We start from the raw sequence: 26,573 nt of genomic DNA on the forward strand, positions 1-26,573 counted from the left end.
GTCAGCCTAGCCTCCATGGAAATGGAAGGGCATTCCAGGAGGTTGGAGCTGCCACTGAAAAGACGCTCTCTCATATTCTCACCAAGCAAGCCTATGATGGTGGTAGGACTGAGAGAAGCCTTCCGTTATAGATCTTAGAACTCTGGCAGGTTTGTCTATCTTTCAGATAGCCTGGGCCTAGGGCTTTACAGGTCATTACTGGTGGTGCAGTGGTTAAATGCCTGTACTGCAGCCATGCACTCAAACCATAAGGTTGCGAGTTCAATACCAGCAAAAGGGCTAAAGCGTGACTCATCCTGCATCCTTCCGAGGTTGCTAAAATGAATACCCAGATTGCTCGGGGCAATTAGCTTACAGTTGTAAACCACTTAGACACTGTTAGTTCAGTATGAAGTGGTATATAAATGAAGCTGTTTGTATTACAAGTACTATGAATTGTGTCTAGAAATGAACTGGTAGCCAGGGAAGCTGTTTTAAGAAAGGAGTTGTATGCTGTAAGTGTACAAAGGCATCCCCACCTAGGGGTCATGTAAACGGGGCCAGAGGAGCAGCTGCCCTGATCACTGTGAGAATGTGGTGACCAGATGTGTGGTCCCAAGACCGACCACTGCCACAGTCCAGAACAGACCACCGGCAGGTACGGCTTTTTACCACTCCTTCAGTGGCCTTGGTGTGGCTCCAGGGTGGTTTGGGGATGTGTGTTGTTTGAATGCCACACCCCCAAAGTGCCTGGAAGGTGTTTTATTTGGCCTGTCTCTTTCAGGCCCTAGAATACATTACAGTAGTCCAAATGGTATACAATGAAGGCATGTGTCACTATAGCCAGATCTGAGCTCTCAAGAAGCAGGTGCAGCTGGTGTCCACATTTTAGCTGTGGACATGCACACCTGGGCATCCAAGCTGAGATTTGAGTCCAGAAGCATGTCCAACCTGTGAATCTGAGATTTCAGGGGGAGTGTAATCCATAGAATCATAGAATGATAGAGTTGGAAGAGACCGCAAGGGCCATCCCATCCAATACAGGGTGAATCCCTATTCCCTGATCTGCCTTATGACTGACAAGAACGACTTGTGTCTTGTCTGGATTAAGTTTTGATTGTTTGCCTACATCCAGTCCATTACCAATAGCAGACATTGGTTTAGTACAGAGACAGCTTCCTTGGAACTGGATGGAAAAGAGTGGCAGAGCTGGGAATCATTGGCATACTGGTGAAACCCAAATCCAAAACTCTGGATAACCTCTCCCAGTGGTTTTATGTAGATGCTTGAATAGCATGGGAAAGAAAACTGAGTCCTGAGGGACCCTTCAAGCCAAAGGCCATGAGGTCGAGCAGGGATCCCCCAGCACCACTTTCTGAATTCACCCCTCCAAGAAGGATTGGAACCACTACAGAATTGTGCCCTCATGTCCTACCCTTGAGAGGCAGCTCAGAAAGATACCATGGCTGATGGTATCAAAAGCCACTAAAAGGTCCAACAGGGGCACACTCATCCCGTCCAGTTCCCTGCATAGTTCATCAACCAAGGAGAACAAAGCTGTCTCTGTCCCATAGCCGGGCCTTCTTGTTACAAGCACTTTATCCAACCATCAACTCAGCAGCTGAGACCAACAAAACAATCCATCTACATTTGTTAAGTTGTTGAGCACTGATCTGTACGAGCAGCATCATGTTAATGTTCTCCTCTTCCACCCTTGCCTTGGTGAAAAAAAATTACATCAATACTCATTCACCAAATAGTATGCCTGTGGATGTTCATGAATCATTATTAACAGTCATACATGTAAAGCTATTATTTTATATGGCAAGGACAAATTATTGATTAACATTGTGCAAAGTTGTAAAAGTGGCTACAACAGAATACAAACAAGGCGTTTAAAGGCTGATCAAATGGAGGGATGCTCCTTGCCTATATTTCTATTTGGTGTAGGTCCATCCTTGCTAGCTAATCAGCTCTCAAAGCATTTAATATGTAACCTTTTTGTCAACAATAACAAAAACCTAAATCACCACATATCATTTTAACTGTATAGTAACAGTATCAGGAATCAGAGGCAGATGATCCTGTACAATACAAGATTTTAAGCAAGATGGTATCAAAAGATATTGTAATCTCTATGAAGACATGGATAAATGACAACCTCCTCTCAGTCTCATTCAAGCCATGTTTAAAGGAGCGATGTTCACAGCATTCAACAGAGCTGGAATGCTGTGATCTGAAACCAGAACAGGAAATCTCAAACAGATTGTTAGCAGCTAAGTGAGATAAAGCACTGATCCTCAAATATGTAAGGAATACTGTGGGCTGGAAGAGAGAAGATAAAGAAGCTGTCTCCACAAATACTCCACCCTTACAACATGTGCCTGGGCAGATTTATGACAGTATAGCTCTTCCTCTTCCCACCTCCCCTTCCTGTGCACACTCCAATCTCTGCTATTCCCAGGGTATGCCTAAAGAATATGCTTAAATAGCATCAAATCATCCCTAGGCTAGAGTCCACACTGCAACTGTTCACTTGTCAAGATGGACACAACCACTTTCTGACATTTGTTTTAATGGTGGTGGTAACCAGACAGCCACATTTTAGGTACCATAATAATTCATCACATTTACACACAGATGTGACCAAGACAGCACATACCGTTCTCCAAATGCAGCACTTTATAACCATCACAATAAATACATTCATATATTTACAGAAATGGATTACCAGTTTTTGCCTTTTATAACCAGCTTCCTACCTAAAAATGTTTGACAAACTTACTGAAATATTTTTTCATACAGTGAATTTATGCTCCTGCAAATACTCATTTTTAGGAAACAAACCAAAACACAAAGATCATACAGTTTTAACGTCTATTGGTGATAAGTTATGAAAAACATGCTATGCTCATACCAATTTCCACGTAGCGACTAGGTAGGTCTCGCATTTCACTTGCATGACGTTCTTTTACTGAGCAGATCTATAAAATAAAATCATCATATTAATTAAAGGGGGTTGCTTGCCTGAAGAAATACTGCAACTTGTAGACACAGGCAAATCTGAAGGTTACAATTTCCATGAAGATGACATTTTAAGAAACAGAGAGAGCAAAAAATTTAACATCAAGCAAAGCAATATCTTAGGTAACAATGAAATTCTGGCTACATTTTCATTTACATATAACATTAATTTTGCTTTCTGGTTTCTCTCTGTTTTCACTTATTTCATTTGATTAGTTCTATCTGACAGTTGCAATAAAGTCAATAATGAGACCAATGGGTAGATGTGTTAATCTTGTTGCAGGGCACAAAGACCTGTGTGGTACCCTTAAAACGACAGATGCTTTTACAGCATGAATTTTTGAGAATTACAATCAGATGCAAGGAATATAATCTTAGAGCTTTAGATATATATGCAAAGAGTTCATTCTTAAGGGTGAGATCAGAGAGAAATGGGAATGCAGAAAGAGACTTGTTAATTTGACAGTTACCAAATGTGTATCTTCCACTTGGATAGAAAATTCTATCAATGCATTTGAGGAAGGAGAGATTTTTGCTTCAAAATACTGATGCCTCCAAAAACTTGATAGTCTTTAAGGTGCCCTGTAACTTCTCATTTTTATTATTACTTTACTTTTTTTTTGTACAGAGTCAAACCCCACCACCACAATAAGCAACTTGTTTCCAATAGTCATAATTCCAGGTTAACATTATAAGTAACAGAATTGTAGGGACATAATTTAATTATTTTTAAGGTTACCATTCCAGGGCTTTGTGATGCAGACGTTTTATTACAGTACGTAAGTAGACTTCCTGAACATATCTACTCAGAAGTAAGACCCACTCAGTTCAATAGGGATTGCGCCCATGAATCTATTTGTAGGATTTCATTCTTAGAAAGAGGCTTTTAATAAATTCTATGTCTGATTTGCAGATTAGTACTTCTGGAAAGCAGTTGCTGAAACTCTGCATTTACCATTCTGGTCTAGATTTCACTAACCATTGAAATAAGGCCAGATGAAAAATAGTTGCTAAAACGTTCATACTAATTGTTTCCTGACTAGATTAGGAAGTTAATGAATTTCATAACTCTATCTTAACAGCTCTCCAGGCACATCTCTTAAAGACAAAGAAAGGACAATCATCCCATAGCCTTGCAAACTGCACACGCTCAGAGAAATCCGTCTGACCACTGGGCATTTGTCATTATTCCTTCTTATGAAGGTCAGCCCAATGACATTTCTATGGCAGCAGGAGTCCTCTACACAGTAGTCAAATCAAATTCCTTTCTTTTTTTTCTCCCTATCGCCTTTGCTTTTCAGAAATAATCCTCTGTTTGTCTGTGATAGCAGCAAGCATTTATTACAAAGACAGGTAATTGTACCTTTACTGAATTTCCCCAGCCAATAATCAGTGTTAAATTATCTTTCCAGCAAAGGCTGCAGGGATACATATCAGGACGAAGGCTTATATCGTCTCGGGGCACGTTGGTGATTCGTTGCTTTGCAATCACATCAAGTATCTTCACACCCTGGAAGAAATACACAGTAAGAGAATTCAGTGTGGCACCTCACACACAAGACCAAAGTCCAGATATATCGTATCACATGTTATACCAAGGTGGCAGCATGGTCCTACTGGAAAGCACAAAAAAGATTCTGGAGATGGACAAGGAATTGGAGCCATTTGGAGGGAAATGCTTGTATCAGTCTATCTGCTCTGCAGCAAACTATAATTTTGGCTGAAAGTACAGGAGTGACTAAGGCAGGCAGGCAGCCACAACTTACTCTCTGCAGGCACAGTTTAGCACAAGGACCTAAATATGCACAGAAACATCCATGCTCAAAACTTATACTCTAAAGAATATTACAATACATCCTACAAAAATGCAAAAGAATACATTGAGCTCCTGACATTATTTTTTTATTTTATATAATTGTTGCAAATTATTAAAAGTTTGCTGCTGATATCCCATAAAGTGCTAAGAAGCCAATCTCCCACTCAGCTGTCTACCCTTGCTCTGGAAATTCAGCTACAAGTTCTTGAGGTTCTTAGTATTATTTGTGTCACTGGCATCTTTTCCTCAGCGTGACACAATTAAGGTATATATCCTTCATGCATCCTCTGGGAATATGTGTGACAGCTGAAGAATCACCTCTCATGGGAGGTAACACAGAATAATAATCAGTGGTTCAGAGCATCATGCAGAAGCCACAAGTTATAACAATGCAGCACACACACACACACGTGTGTATGTATCTGTGTGTGTGCGCACGCGCACATGCACACATGCATACACACATTGAAGTGAACTAACACTTTCACCTGAGAATACACTTTAAGTGGCTTTCAACAACATTGTATCCTAACATTTAACAGCTCTATACAGATCCCACATCTAAACAAAATTAGTGGTTTTCTGTTACATTTCATCCACTTTGTTTTAAAAAGTGATACAAGCTACCGAATAAAAAACACAGCTTTTCTGGATGATGTTCTTTTTAAGAAGCTCATCTCTTTCTCATCTCCTACACAACATCTATCTGTTTCATCTTAAGGCTATTCTGCTGTTGAAAGGATGCTGTATTTCCTAGTCCCAAACTATGATCTTTTGCTGCTGAGAAGAAGTGATAGCTAATTTCTTTCTAGTTGTTATTAATATGATGAATGTAGTTGCATCCCACACTGGATGCTGACCAAGCCTTGCTAGAGTCTTGTAGTTTATTCTTTGCTTCTGCTCACCAGAAAGTGCAACTGAACTCAAGCACAAAGCAGATATGAGGAAATATGCAATTAATTGGGCCACAGCAAGAGGCACCAATTTTAGTTAAAATAGTAAATTCAGCTGTGCTTTTTATATAAAAGCCCCTTACTATAAGAAGTCTAAATTCAAGTTCTTTGCTGATTAACCTACTCAATGTCCCCTATTCAATATCCCCTTTCAGTACCAAATTTTGATGCATGGATCAAAATTTATAACCCATCTTTATTCTTGGTGGCTCAGAACAGATAACAGTATCAACAATATCAAATAGAAACTGCCTTGTAACAACTGTTGCTTTGTACATTTTTAGGCTGCACTTTTATTATATTTAATATAATTAAATATGCTATATTCTTCACATGCAACAATAGTTATCACTCCAGTGATCATTAGAAAATAGACAGTAATATACACAAAACTGAGCCACTTTAATCACCAAGACAATTAAAACATTTGCAAATACTGCAATAGTATGATACCAGAGACGTAGGTCCAAAACACATTGCAGAAATAATCCAGTTTGAGACCGCTTTAACTGCCCTGGCTCAAGGCTAAGGAATTCTGAGAAGTGTAGTTTTGTGAGACATTGAACCTTCTCTGTCAGAAAGCTCTAGTGCCACTATAAACTACAATTCCCAGGATTCCCTAGTATTAAGACAGGACAATTAAAGCAGTCTCACACTGGATTATTTTTGCACTGTGTTCTGGACCCTACTCACTAACTTAAATGAAGGCAACCTTGCAATGCTTACCATGTTATTGGCCCAAGCAATCAGGTTTCCTCTCCATTTGACACTTCTTATATTTCCCTCTCCTTCATGTAAGACAGATGGTTTCCACCTGTTCATCCATGTCCTTTCATATAATAATAACTAGAAGAAAGAGTCACAAAATATAGCAGTTTTTGAGAAAGAGAGTCACAAAAGGAACAATTTTACATATCAGTAATGAATACACTGCCTCAGATGGGGACAATATGGTGGTAGTAAAAATGTCACTGACAAGCAAAAGTTTATGTTTTGTAACCAATTAAAATCTGCAAAGTACAAATTGATAATGTACCAATTTTCAAAGAATGACAAATAAAAACATGAAATTTTGACTTCAATATAAGTAGAGAAGTAGATTTGATAACATAGTGCTGGGTTTGCACATAACTCTAAGTCACAGTTTTGTGCTTTGGGTTTCTGTGCTCCTCACATTCAACTTTTCTAGAAAGCAAAAAGATCAGAAGCTTTTGTTTCTATTTTCAGCTAATTCTGATTCTTTATTATGCTCAAGCAGAATCCCAAGACCCCATACTTTACAGTCACAAGCTAGAATCATTAACCACAATTTGAAGATGGCTTGCTTCTGTAACCATATTCAATGCTAACCAGTTTGCCTAGATTCAGATAAAACAAGAAAGTAAGGGTCTATACAGACAGGCCAAAATAAAGCTGACATGACTAGGTGGTTTGTCACCACAGAGATTGTGATTCCTCTGTTGATTTTACATCTGCGTGTTTTGCAGCCGAAATAGGAGCTCCCTGAATGCTAGACCTTCTCTCTTCAGAGGTCTAGCATCAGCAGAGCTCTTTTTTGACTCAGGTCAGCTGTAGGGAGAGTAGTGCTAAAATCATGAGCAGGGTGGATTTACCACCCCACAGCAGCAGATCCACGATGTGCTCCTGGCCAAAGGGTTGTGCGCGGTGTAACATCCGATTTGTACTCATTTCCCCTCTTATATCTACAGTCATCCCTCCATATTAGCGGCTTTGATATTTGCGGATCTGATTATTCACAGATTTCATTAATATGTTCTCTCTAGGACTGTCTAGGTCCTCCAGTGCAACTCTGTGGTCAACTTTAACGAAAAGTTGCACTGAAAGACCATTTGTAGCTACTCCAGTGCCATTCTATGGTCAGTGTATGTTGGACATTGACCACAGAGTTGCACTGGAGGACCTAGAGATTCCTAGAGAGGTGTCCTTCAGGTAAAAATATGGTGTTTTTGTTATTTGCGGTTTTTCCATATTCACAGGGGTCTTGTTCCCCTAACCCTAGCAAATATGGAGGGACAACTGTATATCCTATTCCACTCCACAGAGTCTCCCTTTTTCTCAATCAAGGGGCATCTGAAGATAAATAGATACAGATACATATAGAAAGCAACTATTTCTTGACTGTTTAAAAACACATTGTAGGTAAGAAGTATGAAGAGTGTCTATTATAGATACTGTATAGCCACAAGAGGGCACCAGAGGACAAATATTTGAAATACAGTAAAACCATTTGGGAAACAAACTTTAAAATTAGTCACTGCAAGTCAAGATAGAGAAAATTCAATAAACAAAAATGCTGCGATGCAAAAGTTGGTAACCCACTTTACATTACAGTTTAGCTGAAATGCCCAGAACTAAACAGCTGAGTTCTATTGCATTCAACAGAACTACCTTTTGTCCTGCAACACGAAAAGACATTATATTAATACTTTAGATTAAATAGATTGTGGGACTGGATTAATTGTAAAGCAGATTGGAAATTATCAAATGAAAAAAATCTGTGTACTGGCAGGATAGATGTATACTTCAGTACATACTCCACAGACACACCATGCCATACAAAGGAAGGCAAATTTTTTTAGAAGTCTGTAATTTTAACACTCCATGTTTTATTTCTAATAATGTTAAGGGCTATGCCTAACTTATTAGTGTGCTTGTTTAAATAAGTATTTTGTATGCAGTCTTAGGGCCATTTGTTAAATGTCATGATAATTTGAATATTAAGAAATCTTCAGATGCCATGTGCTAAGAATCTTTCTGCACTAATACATATTGGGAAATTTTATGGGATTAGTGCAAGACAACTCGTGTGTGTGTGTGTGTGTGTTCGTTCTAGAGCAATACAACTCTTGATAGGCAAGAAAGATGAATCCAATTCTATAGGTGTAGGAGCAAAGAAGAATTTAACTTACATATCAGGAATTACAGAAAAGTCTTTTCCAAGTAAACTGTCAATTCCAATATACTTAGACATCATAAAGCAGCTGAATACTAGTGCTAGGAAGAGCTGATCAGAATTTTTAGTTTGATGGTAACTGCTGCTCTGCAAATTTATTTATAAATCAGTTGGTAGAATAAGAAACTGATTATATAATTCAAATCAACTATATGCAAAAATCTAAAACGGGTGGTAAGCTATACGTTTTCCTTGTAGTAAACACAACACCAATCACTAGTTCTGATGTTTGCTTTGCCTAAGGCACAGTTGAGTGACTTCTGCTTCCCCAGATGTTACTGGATTAGACTCACATTAGCCCTAGTCTGTATAGTCAATGGAAAGATGGAAGTTGTACAACAATATCTGGAGGGCCAAAATCTAGAGGGCTGAAATAGTAAAAGACAAATGTTTAGAGCGAAAAAGAGGACTTGGAAGACATGTTTGGAAGTTTTAGAGATATTCTCCTGTGCTGGATCCCTCCTTGGAGGTTACACTTTAGAACCACAGCTTCATTTTTCATAAGGTTACTAGTGAAAGCCTGAGGATAAGCCAAAGTTGTTACATACTGAACTGGGGACTAGAGGAAAAACTTTTGTAATTTTAACTTCTCAACCATTCTAACACATTCTAACAGAAAAATTTGAAAGTTATATTCCACCCTGTAAACCGTAACATATCCAAATTCAAAGATCTTGTGAAGTGCAAAACAAATTCCAGACTTGGAACCATTTTCAGAATATCAAATATATCTATTTTGCATAACCTAATAATGACAAATATCAAAAATAAAAATAAAATAGAAAATGAAAGCAGTTTGTATGTTTGTATTTGGGTTACTTCAAACTAATTCAAATTCAAAGTTCTCCCAAAGGTATATGTATTCATATGAGAAACACAAATATTAATATTTGTTAAGTTATATTTGTTTCTGCTCTGTTCATCATTAAAGCCAATAAAATCAATAGGCATCTATTATTTCGAATAAGTATTAATAGGATATATGCATCTTTGTGAAGTCAACTGGAAATGAAAACAATGGCTAGCATTTTAAGAGTTTGCATATTATTACTTAAGAATTTAATTTAATTGGTAAATTTTATTTTTACCCAGGACAGCTGCTATCAGATTCCACAATAAATTCTTTTTATACCTAACAAACCACCTTCTTTGAAGGTAACTTGGCACAAGCCTCTTAACCATCAAGAAGAGGATTTTCTGAGGTTTCGTTTGTTTTGGGAGCCCTGCTACCAACAGCATGCTGGTTTCTATATAGAATATAAGGCAGGTTTTTCTTTACATGATTACATGATTTACATGATTAAAAAGAAGTTCTGGTAAAATAAAATCATGTATACTAAAATACAAACTAAAATCTGTATAGGACACCGATTTAAAACAGTTTTAAACTCCACATTAATACGTAATTATGTTGTGTTAGGTACTGAATATGAGTGTTTGGGAAACCCATGCTGGTTGTGGGAATCTCGGAGAAGTAGTCCAAAAAAGTAACTTTCCCAAACTCTGCTGCAAGAACCTTAGCCAGCACTGCAGTATGAAGAATACTTAAGGCAACGTAAGATATTTCCACTGCGTCCAGTCCATCAAGAATTTTGCCTCAAGAGGGAAAAATCTCCAGAGTAACTAATCACTCAACAACAAGCTTTGCCAGACCAGAAGCACTGTCTGCCTTTCCCCAAAGAGGCAATTCAATTATTACTTATGGCAGTATGATCCCATTGGTACTATAGCAGAAAAGGAAATCAGAGGATTTCCACTGCCCCTTATGAAGTTCAACAAATTCAAGCTTCGCTCACTCATCAAAAGCCAGCCTAAGAGACTTCATCTCCGTCCGCCTAGAAGGAATGTAAACCCATTTCATTTAAACTGGATTTTAGGTAGCAGAGTTATTTGGTAATTCGGCAAGAACTGCCACAGTTTGAACTCCATTTGGTGGGGTGGTATTTTTAATTTTTCTTTCCCTGGATCTGTCCTTCAGGCCTTATATATGCAACTGTATTGGAAGATGTAATCTGTCATCCTAATCCTAAAGAGAAGGCACTCCACATGTGAGAATGATCATATGTAACAAAAAAAAGTCAATATCCATGGATTCTGCATTCATGGACTCAACCATCCACAGCTTAAAAAAATATTATTTTTAAAAAAATCCAAAAAGCAAACTTTTGATTTTGCAAGTTTATATAAGGGACACTATTTTACTACCCCATTGTATATAATGGCACTTGAGTATCCATGGATTTTGGTATCCATGGAGGGACCTGGAACCAAACCCCAGCCAATACTGTAGTCTCTTAGTCCACCAAACCTAAACCACATTAAATCTCTTTGTAGCAAGTACATTTCTGTAACTGCAACAAGATGCCACAAGATTGTGCACATATATCAAAAGATTGTGCGTATATATGGCCACCTTAACTCCCATCTCAGGAGGAAGATGGGGTATACATTCAATTAATTAACTAAGTAATGGTGGTATAAACTCAGGTGTTGCTTACAGGGCTTCTGTAACAATAAATAAGGTAATGTATGTGGGGTTCTTTCAATCCTTGAAATATACTGTATGTATAATATTATCTAAAATTATTGTTTTAAGATAAATTAAGTAGCTTCTGTATCACTAGGGACAACTGTTACAATAACAGATTCTAAGATATGAGTAGATGACACCACCACCTTAAAAAAAATCCCATATTGCTAATTTAGCAGCAATAAGCACTATTCTCCAGACATTTACTAAAACCTTTCTCTCTCTTCTGTACAATATAGCCACCTTGAGACTGAAAGAATAGGGAGCTTATAGCAATTTCCAGGAGCAGCTATCCACGGAGCATATTTTTCTTAAAAGCAGTTGGTTAATTTATTTAGTTCATTTCCTACACACCTATAATATTGAATTGTCATTATCACAATACTGACAGCGATTTAAGCTCAATGGGAGCTAAGTACAGAAAGAAGAAAAGCTGTTTTCATGAGAGGGATGTTTTCCTCTCTTCTTGGCTAGAGAAAGTATTTTAGGGCTTTATTTCCCATAAATCCACATCCAGGCAGTCAGCATTCTCAGTACTTATATTTCAATAGCAGCAGAAGCAGCAGCAGTAGCTGCTGTTGTAAAACCACTTCCTTGGCAATACACTTCATTCTCCTATCTGTTTTCAGCCAGTAAATCTCTGTAATGTTTTCTTACAATACAGCTATACTTAAACCACATGTCACATCAACACTTGCATGTATAGTGGGAGCATTTCATAGCTAGCATAACACAAGCTAATGACCGCTCAGTCAATGTTGTTTTTATCATTCTTCCCACTGCTGGCACCTAGAGGTTTTGACCCATTTGCCACACTTTTACCCAGTTGGAGCATGTTACCTCTGGGCTTTATAAAGTTTTGGCTTACAGTGTTCCAGGAAATCCTGGTGGTCCTTAGAACTTGATCAAGGTGGGTAGGTTCCTTGGTGGGAAGATAAACATCAGGTAAGCTTCCCTGAAAGCCAGATCTTCACTGCTCCTGTTCTTCTTCAAAGATAATAAAAATTTCCCCTTTTGGACTACAACTACAAATTACAGTTGGAGAAAGACAGACAGGATCAGGCTGATAGCCTCTTTTGTATGGAGTCCCAGTGAGTCATAGCAGAGCTAGTGTTTTGATCTAATGGAGCTTGTCAAGCAATTAACACTAGTGCTAATTACTTGTAATCTCTGTCTTCAGAGTGCTCAAAAGGATCATTCATTCAGCTCCAGTGTCGGGAACAACATCAATGGAATGTAATTTAAATTGATCACTTTTCAAACCCTGCTTCCTAGAACAGAAATGTTGCATTCTGGAATGCTTATTAAAAGAACAACTCATATTCAGGCTGCAAAACGTATGTGATGTTACTTGTTACTACAAGGCACATAATCTGTTCTCAGTGTTGTACTTCTGCCAAGAGGAAATTCTGCAGAATGGCACAGAAAAATAGAAACTGGAGAGGTGAAATGTGGAAAACACATCTCTGTGTGAGTGAGAAGTTTAAGAAGCATAGGGCACTGCAGATATGAGGTTGCCAGTTCTTTTCTTTTAGTGACAGTGCCTTGCACCTCAAAACTCAGCTTCTTTGGAGGTTGGTACCAGAAGGTGAAATCTAGAATGTACCTTGGCATAGGTTTCTGGGCAGTGGCAGGTAGAGATAATCATTTTAATCTGTGGCAACATAAACAACGAGTCTTTTAGCACCTTAAAGACCAGTTGATGAAATACAGTCAGGAATAACTGCTTTATTCAAAGATAATTAAAGATAATAAATAAATAAATAAATAAATAAAAGATGGCATTACTGATCAACTTACATCCTCACTTTTTTGGCCTTATTAATTATTTTTCATTTAGAGTGTTTTATTTTTCTTTAAAAAAACATAGCATTTACCTTTTTTTATTTAAAACAAATATTGGGGAAACTATCATCACTGATATTCCTCCTAACATATTGCCTTCAACTGCTGTTATATATACATTTAATACAGGATCTTCAGTGCTGAAGATCAAATTCTACTCCGAGAAATTTCTCTATCTTGCAATAGAACAGTGATACTGAAAAGTTTTTACCTTCATATATTGAACTGTTCATGCAACCAATTACATGTTCAAATCAAACATATGAACGGGTCATAAATCTTTGCATATTAGACAATGTTCATTTTCACTTGGAGCACACTAAATTTAGTATATAACACAGGTATACATACACAAACATTTACAAAGGCCATGGAACCAGCAAGGTGGGTTACCACTGCCTGTGAAGACTAGATTAAGAGATGAGAGTCAAGGTAACTGGCATGGAGCAGTTAAAGCAGAATAGGCTGGTTCCTACATCTCTGTTCCATCACATTCTTCTTGTCAGAGGTATAAAATATTTGCACAATGAATGTGTCATCTTTATTTCTATTTCTTCATTTATGTTCTGCCTTTCTCCCAACATGCTACCCAAGATGGCTCGTGAGAAAAGATTAGAGGAAGAAACAGACATCAAATAGTGCTAACAAGGGAAGGGATCCTATTATCACTAGTGTGATCTATTCCCTTACTTATGTTTTCCTAAAACTTAAAACTATTATGACACCCACCATTTCATATATTACAGAGCTGGGCTCTCAAAAATGATGGGAATTTTGTGTTCTGGAATCTGTAACACTCTGAGTAAAAGAAATATCTAGCATAAACTTTATGCTAGAAATTTATTCTAAACTTTCCCCCCTTTAATTCAAATGTGCTACCAAATTCTTTTATAGGTCCTGGACAGACAGGCCTATAGGGCGCCCTCATCACATGCTAGAGGTTGGCCCGAGGGTGCATCGCCCATACATGCCTCACCCCTAGCACGTGATGAGAGCGTCAAAATGGCGGCGCCCTGTACACATGGGCAACTCCATTTTGATGCGACGGACGCTTAGTATCCGCAAATCACGCCCCCTTGTGATGTCATGAGCGTGCCACTGGCGCACTGCAGCATCACAAGGGTGCTGCAGAAAGAACCCGCTTTTTGCAGGTTCTTTTTGCCATGCAAGGAAGCCGCATGGTTTGTCCGCTGTGGCTTTCTCGCACGGCAAAACAAGGTGCCGTCAGACCGCCCTTTTTGGGTGGTCTGTACCCCGCCATAATGACTTTGTAAAATAAAAACCTTGTAATTGTTTTTTCATTTTCAGGGAGTTCCTGCACCCCCAACCCCAGCAAATGTGCAGGGCTAGCTGTATATCTTTTTATGCCGAAACAAACAAACAAGGCTATGTCTTTGTTCTGGTAACTACCAGAGAAAATTAAAAAGTGGAGGGATGAAGACAGAGGAAGCAACCAGGCACAATAAATTTCATCACACGTGGGAGGAGAAACGTGGTCACCAGATCCAGTTTTGATATAGCAGTGGAAGCTGGTCTCACACAATGATTCATTTAAACATTCTAATGGTCATTTGTTTTTAGACAGCAATTCAGAACTAGAAGCTATTGAGGCAATAAATGTGTACACGATTTAAGGTAAATCGCCAATACCTGGATAGAGATTGCCATGGTATTTACTCTTACTTCACTTAAATGGGACCTCTCAGTATTTACTGACTGACATTTTACAGCTTACAAAGCAATCTGCCTTTCTTGTCTGGTACTCTTCATCTACCAACGCAATGCCAAACAGCTGACTACCCTATTTCTAAAAATGGACTGTGCTGCAAACAGCATCCTGACAATTTCATAATTTGTCAAAGTGATCCAGCCAGTTATTATGAAGCACACACAGAGAGGTTCAGAGGTAAAGGTCAGCTACTTACTCACAAAGCAAAGACAAACTGGATTCACCAACAGTAAAAAAAAAAACCCAACCCAGGGCAATTAAAAAAAATCATAGAGGTAAGACTTTGGCGCAAAAATACAAATTCTGTTGGAATACTTAAAATAACTGTCTGAAGTTTCAAAAATATGCTTTTGTTCTCCCAGCTTACTTGTTATATAACAACTCTAGTTCTCTTGGCCTAACCAATGTTCTTACATAGGAGTGATGCTTTGGGAAAGTAGATCTGCCCAGAAATATCAGCTAGTGAGGGGGAAACATCAATTGACATTGTCTGGCCTTTATTAAACATATTCTGTGGTCACAAAAGCTCATGAAGCATGTTGTAACGTCAAACCAATGTTCTAAAAACCACTGACTGTGTATGACTAGCTAATGGGATGACTTATATCAGCTAGAACCACAGGGCCTTTCCAGTCCTTTATCATTCTAATATTTTTGGGAAAGTGCTACAGGGACAACTCCACTCCAGATTTATTACAGCATCCTTGAATAGAAAATATGTTTCTCTAAAAACCAGTTTCCCTTAGCTAATAGGGGACATGTGGCCAGAACCGGCTCGTCCATATAAGTAAACTAAGCAGCCGCCTAGGATGGCAAATTTTAGGGGCGGCCTGGCGGCTTTTTTGTACAATTTTTTTGGCTTTTTGACTAATTCTCAGTACTATGACGAGAGATTGGAACCTAAGTTTTATGTTATGTTTAGCTTTAACAAACAAAACTGTGGAAATCAGGGGTGACAGGGGGTGCCAAAATATTTCTCACCTAGGGTGGCCAAATACCTAGAGCCACCCTTGCATGTGGCCCTTCAGGTACAGTTGGACTGTAACTTTCAGTAATCCTAGCCAGCACAGCAAAGTAATGATAATAATAGGAACCGTAATTCAACATATATCTGGAGGGCAACACATCCCCCCATCTCTGCTGTGAAATGTTATTCAGAAGCTAAGAGTGAAGAGAATAAAAGGCATAATTGTCAACAGAATTCATATGCCCTCGGTGGTCAATATCTCTGCCACTATAAATGGCATGAGAAAAGATTAACATATTCATTGAAAACTGACTTTGCAAAGACATCAACAAAATTACATACCGGTATGCTAATAATGTGTAAATATGTTCTCTTCAATAATTTTCTCCTACAAAATTTACCAACATCTTCACATATGACAATACTGTCAGGGTTTATACATGCATGTTTAAGCTACCTACAAACAAGAGCAATCATCCCCCCCCCCCCCCAAATAAACTATGCTTTTTCTAGATTATGTTTGCTATTTTAACTCTCAGAATGATACTGATGTGCCTATACTGTGTAAATACAACATTTAAACTAACAGGTGAAAAAATGTGGGAGCTCTTTAAGGGTTAACTGAAGAACACCTTTATTTCAGTTTTTCCACCTTCATTTAGCAAGCTTTCACCCTGTTATTTTTTAAGATTAGACCCTCTTTTAAAGGTAGAAGGTTATGGCCTACAATAGCACTATTTGTCTTTTCTTCTTGCCTCAAAACTCCACCAGTTTCTTTGGCTGGGATGCCCTGTTATTTACAATGTATTATTATTGTAGGGTTACCATCACCTGCCAAGTGCTCCATTCAAAACTTACTATACTTAATTGCAGTGTGAAAGGGACAGGGATGGTTCAGTTAGTTAGTGCCATACCCATCGGTCAAAAGGCGATCGCGGTTTCTACCACAACAAGAGCCTTTGAACAACAACAGCAATTCATATTTGAAAATAGTCATATAGTCTCTGGACAGAAACAAAACACTATGTCCAAAATCTCATGATTACTATGCTTTCATTCAGCAGTATAACAGCACGTACTATTATTGTATGCACTGCAAAACTTTAATAACACTGCTGGTAATTTATATAGCACTCATGAGACTTCAAGGTGCTTCACATATATTGCACTGCCCAGCATGTTTACGGCAGTGATAAAATTCAAATCAGGGACTTCCTTATTAGTTTTTTGTGGGGTTTTGGGGCTATGTGGCTGTGTTCTAGAAGAATATATTCCTGACGTTTTGCCCGCATCTGTGGCTGGCATCTTTCTTTGAGGATGCCAGCCACAGATGCAGGTGAAATGTCAGGATTAAATTCTTCTACAACATGGCTACATAGCCTGAAAACCCCACAAAAACTATGGATGCCGGCCATGAAAGCCTTCAACTTTCTTATTCGGTCTCTTATACAGTGACGTGGCCATGCCACCATTAGGGATAATGGGACTTCACATGAAGCCCTGTTTTACCTAATGGCAGCATGGCCACATGCATGCGCTGCCATTGGGGACAAGTGAGGCTTACCTGAGCTCCCACTGTCCCTAAAGGCAGCACGGCTGTGTGTGTACATCACCACTGGGGACCATGTTTGCTTTGACAGGCACACAGGGCACACTTATACAAAAAGGCTTCTTCAGTACCCCAATGGAGCATCAGCTGTGTTTGTGTCTTATCTTCTGTGTGCAGAGGTAACTCCTGCATTGAAATGACTGAACAAGTGCATGGACACAAAGGAAACCTATGGTTAAGTCACAGCACAGTGTAAGTGCACCATGTGCAAGTATTTATGAGCTTGGCACACTATGGTGGTCAAAAACAGTAACAGTGAATCAGGGAAGCTCAGGTTCAAATTTTGTTCTGGGAATAAACTTGCCAGATGGTCTTAAATCAAGCATGGGTAAAGTGCAGCCCCTGGGCTACATGTGATTCCAACCCCCCTTTCTGTGGATCCCCAAGGACTTGAGTCCCTAATAAAAAAAATAAAACCCATGATGCCATGATCTGCCACTGAGATTCGATGGCAAACAATAACAACAATAGCTATAGCAGCTTCATTTATATACCACTTCATACCACACTGAGCAGTCTCTAAGCAGTTTACAACTGTAAGCTAACTGCCCCCTTCAAGCTGGGTATTCATTTTAGTGACCTCAGAAGGATGCAAGTCTGAGTCGACCCCACACCTCTGGCTGGGATTCAACTCACAAACTTGTGGTTTGTGAGTGAGTAGCTGCAGTACAGGCATTTAACTACCGCACCACCAGGGCTCCTACACACACACTGCCCACTTTCAGAGTTTTCTGTTGTTCTGTTTGTCAGGACATCTGCATATTACCCAAAATGAGTTCTTCCACATTTGCACATGACTCCACCCCAGGATCTAGAGGCAGTAGAGAGAAATCAAAATAAAACTGAGCAAAAGGGACACTAACATGTTCATCCAGAAAACTCTGAATGCGGGCTGTGTGTATGTGGGTTGTGGGGAAAAGTATCAAATCATGCTGGAATTGAACTTACTTAAGAGTTAATTATGAGGGCTTGATTTTTGTAGTTGCAACAGGTTGGTTGGGGACAATCCTCTGCAGAGGGGGAAGTCATTAATGGAAGCTGTCTTATTAGAGTAGTGCAAATGTAGAGGGTAAACAATTAATTACAGAGTGAAAACATATATTTAGAAATCAATAAATTTATTTACCAATACAGAGTTCAAAGAGGATGCAGAGAGAGGGCCTCTCTTTTTTAAACCAGCAGTTTAAAAATCAGCACATAAGATTGGCTTCTTTAAAAGGCAATGCAAGGGTGTTGTCTTTAAAAAGAAATATTAATTTTGATTACTTTTTTCAATACATTTAAAGAATTAAAAATAAGTTACTAAAAATAAATTATTAAAAATAAATTCATAAGGTTTAAAACACCTGATTAAATGTGAGAATAGTATGTCGCTAATTTTAACCATATGTAGCTGATTTTATGTAAAATAAAAAATAAAATAAAAGCCACAATGCTGTCAGAGCTTCACTACAAGGTTGACAGCTAAAGGTCAACCAGTGAGCTGAGCAGGAAGCTGAAGCAAAGACATTCTGGCCTAAATCCACATGATCCTATCAGCAACATCCAAAACACTTTCCCATGTTTTTACAAAAGAGATGATGATAATCTGTAGCATGATAAATTCTTAACTGTGACAAAGAACTAATAATTGCTCCTGAATTCAGTACAGGTTGCACATACCTAAACCAGAAAACCCAAAATCCAAAGTGCTCCCAAATCTGAAACATTCTGAGCACCAACATGATGCCACAAGTGGAAAATTCCATACCTGACCTCATGTGACAGGTCACATATACTGAAGTCCTTCTACAGTGGGACCTCAATATCCTCAGTGGATCTGTTCCAGACTCCCTCCCCCCCCAGCAGATAGCAAAATTTGCAGGACTGCAAGTCCTGTTGTCCCCAGTGGCAGTGTGTAGTAATGGGGGTGGAATACAAGGAATATGTGTCCCTTCAGATCCAGAGCTTTGTCTGGTATGAATTTCACAGTAATATGAAATCAGGCAAACTTACTTTGTTTCCTCCAGTTACAAACTGCTTGCAATGAGATCTCACAAACTGAGGGTGAACAGCAACGATCTGAACATAAAGGACAAAAATGTATTAGTTGTCAAGTGTGATTTTATGAGTTGCAGAAGAACGTGGATATACAGTGGCCCTTTTAGTTAGCATCAACCAGTTTGCTTTTGTAACAAACACTGTCTGTGATTTTTGTTTATTTGTTTCCATTGTCTTCCCTATGGAGAGCATGTTGTGATGAGAAAAAAAGATTTTCCCATCCCATATTATTCACTATGCACCTGCACAATGTTGTCCAGTAGAGTTATTCTAACGCATGATGCTACATTGGAAAAGCACGCCTAATAAATCATTTCTCTTTTGAAAATCAGGAATAGATCATTTTAACTTTCTAATGGGCCCCACATTCCCTTTAACATTGTCCCACCCATAGTATTGGATCTGGCCAAGATAAATACATCAATTACATCTATATTATAAACTACAGGGTTTTGTTTTGTTTTGTTTTTTGTTCACTGTTGTTTAATAGCAATAGGAGCTGATAGGGAGATGCTGAGAGCTCTGGCATACAGGGAATTTTTTTTTATAACTATCAGCCACTGTAATGATCTAAATGAGCTTCCACCTTCAGCATGGCTTTGGCCACATGAGGGAGGCTTCTGTTAGTGCTAATAGCAGTTTACCTCCTCCAGAAAATAGCAATGGAGGGCTTTTAGTTGTGGCTACAGCACAGGGAAAACTCCAATCCCTTTGCTCCATGGTCCAAATCCTGACCAACATACTCTACAACTACTACAGTGGACCCTTTCCTTACTTCGGGATTCATCCTGCCTTCCTCCCCCCCCCCCCTAAGGGAAAAAAAACATGTATTCTCGAGTGCCATTAGAAGTAATGGGGCTTGTATCTGTGCCCCATTACTTCTTCCGGGGTGCATGACAGGTTTTTTTTCCAGTGCGATTTCCAGCACATGTTGGAAGCCGCATAAGACGCGCCCACTTATCACACATACCAGATACAGGAAATTATACATTTTATATCCTGCCCTATTTGGCCTTATGTATACCTATACATTAAAAAAAGAAAATGATGAGGGCCCTGTCATGTCTTTCCTTGGGATAGGGGATTAGTTTTAGCTCACCTAAGTTTAACTTCCAGTTTCCATTTTCCAGTACCAAATAACTCAAGTTCCCTAAACTGAGTTCCTCTCCCATGTGGCTTTGTATGCAGCACAGCACATGAAACAATTTGCCAAATCAATTTTTTCTGGCTAGTCCTCTAGAAGACTTGATAACTGGTATGCATAGAGGATTAGCAGTAGCCTCCATATCAGTGGAGTGATAAATCTGCTTAAGTTTTAGCATGAAGTTTATAGAAGCTATCCAAGGTGCTGAACTCTATGCCACACCTTCCTCCCTTGTTCCTATCACTCTGCAGCTATACTGTCACCATTCCCTCCTTGCCTCATGTTGTGCCACCATAACTCACTCCTTTATGTTCAACTCCCAGGATAGCTCCTTTAATGCTGGGGTATTAGCCCTAAGTCACTGCCCCACTGACAAAGAAGCCACTAGCTGCTACAACTGGGGAATATCTGGAAATCATGAAAAACTATCAACAGCACTTATGCTAGATGTTTTGAATGGCAAATTGCTAGTTATTTTCTTCCTGCCTTTTTAAAAGGAGGATATGTCATGACTATTTGCTGAATGTAATAATGGCACATTTGTTATGAATTAACCAAGTACTTACTTTAATTGGACAGTCAAATGTTTCATGGAATTCTTCCCCTGTGTACAATCCAAACACCTGCACCTAAAATTAAATGACATGCTTTTGAATTTGCCTTAAATTGTCTATTATTTATTCCACTTCAGAAATCAAAGGGTGAATGGAAATGACAACAGCAAATACATACTGTACTAGGTTTTTAAAAAATGTATCACACTTTAATAGTTTAGAATTATCCAAACCTGTCCTTGATTCCATTAAAATATTGCATGGAAACACCGAAATGCTTCTATGCAATTAAACTGTGAGAACAGCAGAAGGACAACGGACTCTTTTAGCTTGATAACAATTACTTTTATTGAACTGATAACAATTTGATTAAAACAGATAAATTATGAAGATATGCTAACATCTTTTGATGGTTCCACTTTTCCATGTTTATATATCATTATTTCCTATGGATTACAAAGTAAATTCAAAATTGGTACAGATATTAAGACATTTATCTTTGAAAACTTATTCAATAGCATTTCAATCATGTCATATTCTTGTCTTCAGTAAGGGTTTACTTGAAATGATGAAGTAATAATTGGTGAATTTCAGAGTGACAGTACCAGAAATGCACACTAAGAAACAAGCAATAGCAACAGTTTGTTCTTTCCCAGTCATTATTTCAAGTGGATCAAGTGTTGGAACAGGATTTATGGAAGAGGTGTGTGTGTGTGTGTGTGTGTGTGTTCCTTCAAGCCACCTGTCAATTTATGGTGACCACATGAATTAGGCAAGGAATACTCAGAAGTGGTTTTACCAGTTCCCTCCTCAGAATATATATACAGAATATATAGAAAGATAGCCTATAGCACCTGGAATTTGTTGGTCAAATAATATCAGCCCTGAAGCCTAATGGATGACAACCTTGAGCGATCATTATCACTCCACCCAACGAGGAACAAAAAAAAATGTTGTTAAAGAAAAGCAAAAATGGAAAGTTCAGGACCATCTTCACCTATTCTCAGTAGGAATTATTACCATAACACTGATGAATTACTGGGTATTTGAGGGGAAAAATATGCATCATGTTTTCAAGCACACTGTTACTATCTAAACCAGGAGAGGGCAAAGCACACTTTTACAGCCCTAAAAACCTCCAAATTTCCTGTGTGTGTGTGTGTGTGTTATTGCTGGGCAATTTTTGTCTTAAAATCACACAGAAAAAAACCCCAATGCATCAAAACATATAAAAACACTCCCAGTCCAGCCCCCACTAGTACCCCAGAATATCATGTTACCTCAAATACCTCCATTTCCCTCTGTGGCCACTCTCAAAATGGTGACAGGGAAAGATACACCTTGCCATTGTGAGAAGGTTTCCTGTTACCATTGTGAGAAGATCTGCAAAGGAAATATTTCCATTTTCCTCCATAGTACCTCTCAAAATGGTGACAGAAATCAAAGGCACGTGTCTTCTAGCTGCCATTTTGAGAGTGGCTGCAAAATAAATTGAAGGTAATTGGGCTTGGTGTGGGAAGGTGCAGCCTGCAGGGGGGCCTGGTGGGGAAAATTGGTTCCTGTCCCCGATGAGGTTGCCTACCCCAATTTAAACAATAGCTTCTGCTAAGAGAGTTTTCCTCAAAATAAATGATTTGCTATGATCGGGAATTTGATGCACACATGAAGTACACCTCTCTATACTGTAATGAGTTCTTCCACCAAAAGTAATAGAAATCAAGCTGGAGATATTCCTTCTTTAAAGGCAGTAGGGCAGATATGTATCAAAGAGCACTGATGGACATTGTGGAACATACAAACTGAAGGGCAGAAGATTTCTTAGAACAGGCCAGAGAATAATTAACATGGACAGATTCCTGATGGCTGCCATCCTGCTGCCATGGATGGAGTTCTCTTCCAAGCTTTTGTCAGCCTTTGCAAGGGGGAAAACAAGCAATATAATTGTTTGCACAATGTTCCTGACCAGTTCTCTCATTTGGGTCCTTGGTTATCTGAAATATGGAGACAACAGAGCAATGGCTAGAGCCACAATGGGAGAAAATAGGTGACTTATTTGACTGAGCATGGATTAGGCTTTATTTTGGAACATATTCTGTGACAGTGATGACAATAAAGGTATCATAATATCTCTCCTGCACTTTTGCTTCTACATGTTATTGTCCAGAGAAGCACAGGGATCAGCACAGAGATCTTTTCAGCTTTAGCCCCTGGGGTGCTGTGGAAAACCTCCAGTGAACCTATGTTACAATTTTGACTCCATTGTAAAGGACAGTGATTGTTAAGGCAGCTGCTTGTTTTGTTGGAATGGCTATTTCTCAGTGTAAGCATATGAAAAAAATTATTGGATGTATCCAGTCAACTAATGCAACAAATGTGTTAGGACAATTTTTATGCTAGCCTTTGTTTTCTCTGCTCAGAGAAAGAGCAAATCCCCAAACTCTGTAGATAGCAAACGGGTGAAACTGAGCGACATTATTTATATTTCTGCAGTGGATAATGTCATAAAATGCCTACCTTATATGTCCAGACCTGTGTAAACTCTGCAACAAGACATAACTGGTAAACTAAAATGTCCCACCTGCCTGGACAAGGGTCAATGTCTATATGAAATGGATGGAACAGATAGTCTACAGATTTGGATGCTGTGAGGTCAGTATGTAGAGGACATCTATATCTCTCCCACTCTGTTTTGTCTTTTTGCAGATATGCTAAGTCTTGATCTGGTTTTTTGAATTGGTAGTGAATCAGATGTATCCTTAAAATGATGCAAAATGACATTTTATCAAGAAAAGGCAGAGGTCTTTCTGTTTAATAGAACTACTGACCCGTGTATTAGATGTCAATCTGTTCTGGACAAAGTACACTCCTCCAGAAAAATCAGATCCAGAGATACGGAATACAGTAGTTATATAATTTTGTTTAGCTTCAGCTGTGCCAATTCTTTGTAACTAAAAACTACTGCCCTCATTCCCTCTCCCCTACTGCTTCCGAATCCTTTTTTCTTTTGTATCTAATAATAATAATAATAATAATAATAATAATAATAATAATAATAATAATAGTAATAATAATAAATATTTATTTATATCCTGCCTTTCCCTTTCGAGGATCTATCTTTATATTGTAAATCTGAAGGCAAGGACTTGATTGTTAATAAGTATAAGACACTCAGGGAACATCCTTTGGTTGAAGACTGTGTAAAGCGTTTCAAAAAAATAAATAAAGGGCTGTACTATGTTCTACGTTGATCTCCCTCTGAAAAGCATTCTGAATTATCCACTAGTGATGACCTGCTATCTAAAACATAGCAGCTAGAGTTCTACCCATACCCAATTTTGTGGACAGTATGATCCCACTGCTATTTCTCCTACATTGGCTTCTGGTTTATCTCTTAGTCCAGTGTGAAGTGCTGATCATTAGGTTCAAAACGACAAACATTTTGGGACCAGATTACATGAATAACATCCTCTCCCATCACCTTTAAACTGCTGTTAGCAACCTGTATTGTTGCACTGAGGTTGGAGCTATGACCTAACTATTTTAAGAAACAAAGTAAATCAAGAAACTAAGCAATATGACATCTGGAAGACTTCCTTATATTTCCAAGGATGTCTTCAAATGGAACCAAAACCAAAAACACATCAATACCAGGACAATTTTGATTATCTTATACAATTATTGCCTTTCCCTTATTTTGCTGAGACAACTGCATTATTCTTAAGAGTATCCCACACAAGCTATAAAACTTTTCAACACCATTAATTGGCAATAACACTTCAATTATTGTGTCAATTATTGTAGCATCAAGATACCTTTGAGGAACAACACTCTTAGAAACACAAATGGACATCTTATATGCTCACATGTATGTTTTTTTAAAGCAGAGGTTAAACCTGTGGCAAAGGAGTACACATACATAGCTATCCTTTTTAATTCACTGAGTTTAAATTGTTCAGTTCATGAGCCTAAAAATCCTGCCTAAGAATGTGATTAGTAAGATACAGTGTTCTACCCTGTTAAGTGAGATAGATATTTTAAAGTGACATTAATACACTGCCTACTAGCAGCATCGCTCCCTAGAAATAACAACCTGAATAGATTATGGTTGGAATTTCATCATCTCAACCAATATTAGCAAAGGCTGTCACAGACCTAAAAAACAAACAAATAAACAAAGACATTCTAATAAGTGGAAAAATCGACCATCAAAATCACTTAAATGTCATAGCTCTCAACAGTCCATGAGAACACTGATAATTGTTGGCTGTGCGGTACACAAAATGATGTATGTCCCCCGTCAAGGAAGTAGATGCCACATTTTTAAGAAAACTGTACATATATTATATATATTGATTTCACATTTGTTTAACACAGCCACTATATGGCACTATATTCTTCTGATAGACTGTGATTGCTTATCAAAAGATTTCAGAGGAAATAATCATAAGGATAAAATACACACACACACACAAAACCACCAGCCCACAGAAATCCTGCCCACAAAAAAACCAATTTTGTGGATTTATAGCAAAGAAGCATTAAGCTACTGTCTTGCAGGAACATCAGAGTAGTCAGTGAAGTATAACTGGCACAGTAGTAATGATTACAGTGACAAGTCCACCTGCCACAGTTGTTAATCAGCTTAATACCAGTAACATTATTGACATTCTTTGTAATTACTTTTCCAAAGGCACATTTGGACCAAATATATTTGACTTTAATTATGAGTTCTCCGCAAGCAGGTTTGGTGCTAAAACAGATGGTCCAAGATGTTGTTATTGTAGGACTTCACTGTAAAGGAGAATAGTGAAAATAGATGCTTTTGTTTTACCTTGCCATCTTCAGAACATACACCCATGTGCTCTCCACTTTCATCCAGGCTTATTTGGTTGATTTTAACTGGGCTCTGTTAAAAGTTGGGAAGAGGAAAGAACATTTCAAAAAGGGTAATAATACTACACAAAAAGCTGGAATACTAAAACACAATTAAACAAATTAAAATATTAAAATATCATCCCCTTTCCCACCACCATTCCCTTCTCCTTTTGTTAGTGTCTTTTAGATTGTAACAATAAATATGGCCCTGATTCCAGGCACAGTTTCTAAGGAACCACGTAATGTGGAACAATTTCTGTTCACGGAAGCTAGCACTATATAATATGAAGCTGTGAGGGTTAGTGTCTCTTTCATTTCAGTTTGCTGTCCTGCTAAGATACTTAGGCCTGTTACAGACTGCCAAAATAAAGCTGCTTCGGGTCTCTTTGAAGGTATGCTGTTTAAATGATGCATGCATCCTAAGGATCCGGAAGCTGCACCAAAGCTGCACTCCAATGCATAGGAATGGAGTGTGGCTTTGGCGCAACCTCCGGACTCTTAGGACCCATGCATCATTTAAATAGCATACCTCCA

General features: G+C 38.4%; 1 protein-coding gene across 1 annotated transcript in view; it reads right to left on the bottom strand.

Annotated features, from left to right (window-relative positions):
• VPS41 (VPS41 subunit of HOPS complex) overlaps positions 1-26,573 on the bottom strand; it is a 122,269-nt gene that overhangs the window by 44,431 nt on the left and 51,265 nt on the right. The window contains exons 5-10 of the mRNA XM_042474407.1: positions 25,996-26,070; positions 21,177-21,239; positions 19,422-19,487; positions 6,499-6,618; positions 4,367-4,513; positions 2,897-2,963 (exon numbers count right to left, since the gene is read on the bottom strand). Of these exons, the coding sequence (XP_042330341.1) occupies positions 2,897-2,963; positions 4,367-4,513; positions 6,499-6,618; positions 19,422-19,487; positions 21,177-21,239; positions 25,996-26,070 (538 nt within the window). The remainder of the gene's footprint in view (positions 1-2,896; positions 2,964-4,366; positions 4,514-6,498; positions 6,619-19,421; positions 19,488-21,176; positions 21,240-25,995; positions 26,071-26,573) is intronic.

This window comes from Sceloporus undulatus, chromosome 6, assembly GCF_019175285.1.
Source record: "Sceloporus undulatus isolate JIND9_A2432 ecotype Alabama chromosome 6, SceUnd_v1.1, whole genome shotgun sequence".
Classification (NCBI taxonomy): Eukaryota; Metazoa; Chordata; class Lepidosauria; order Squamata; family Phrynosomatidae; genus Sceloporus; species Sceloporus undulatus.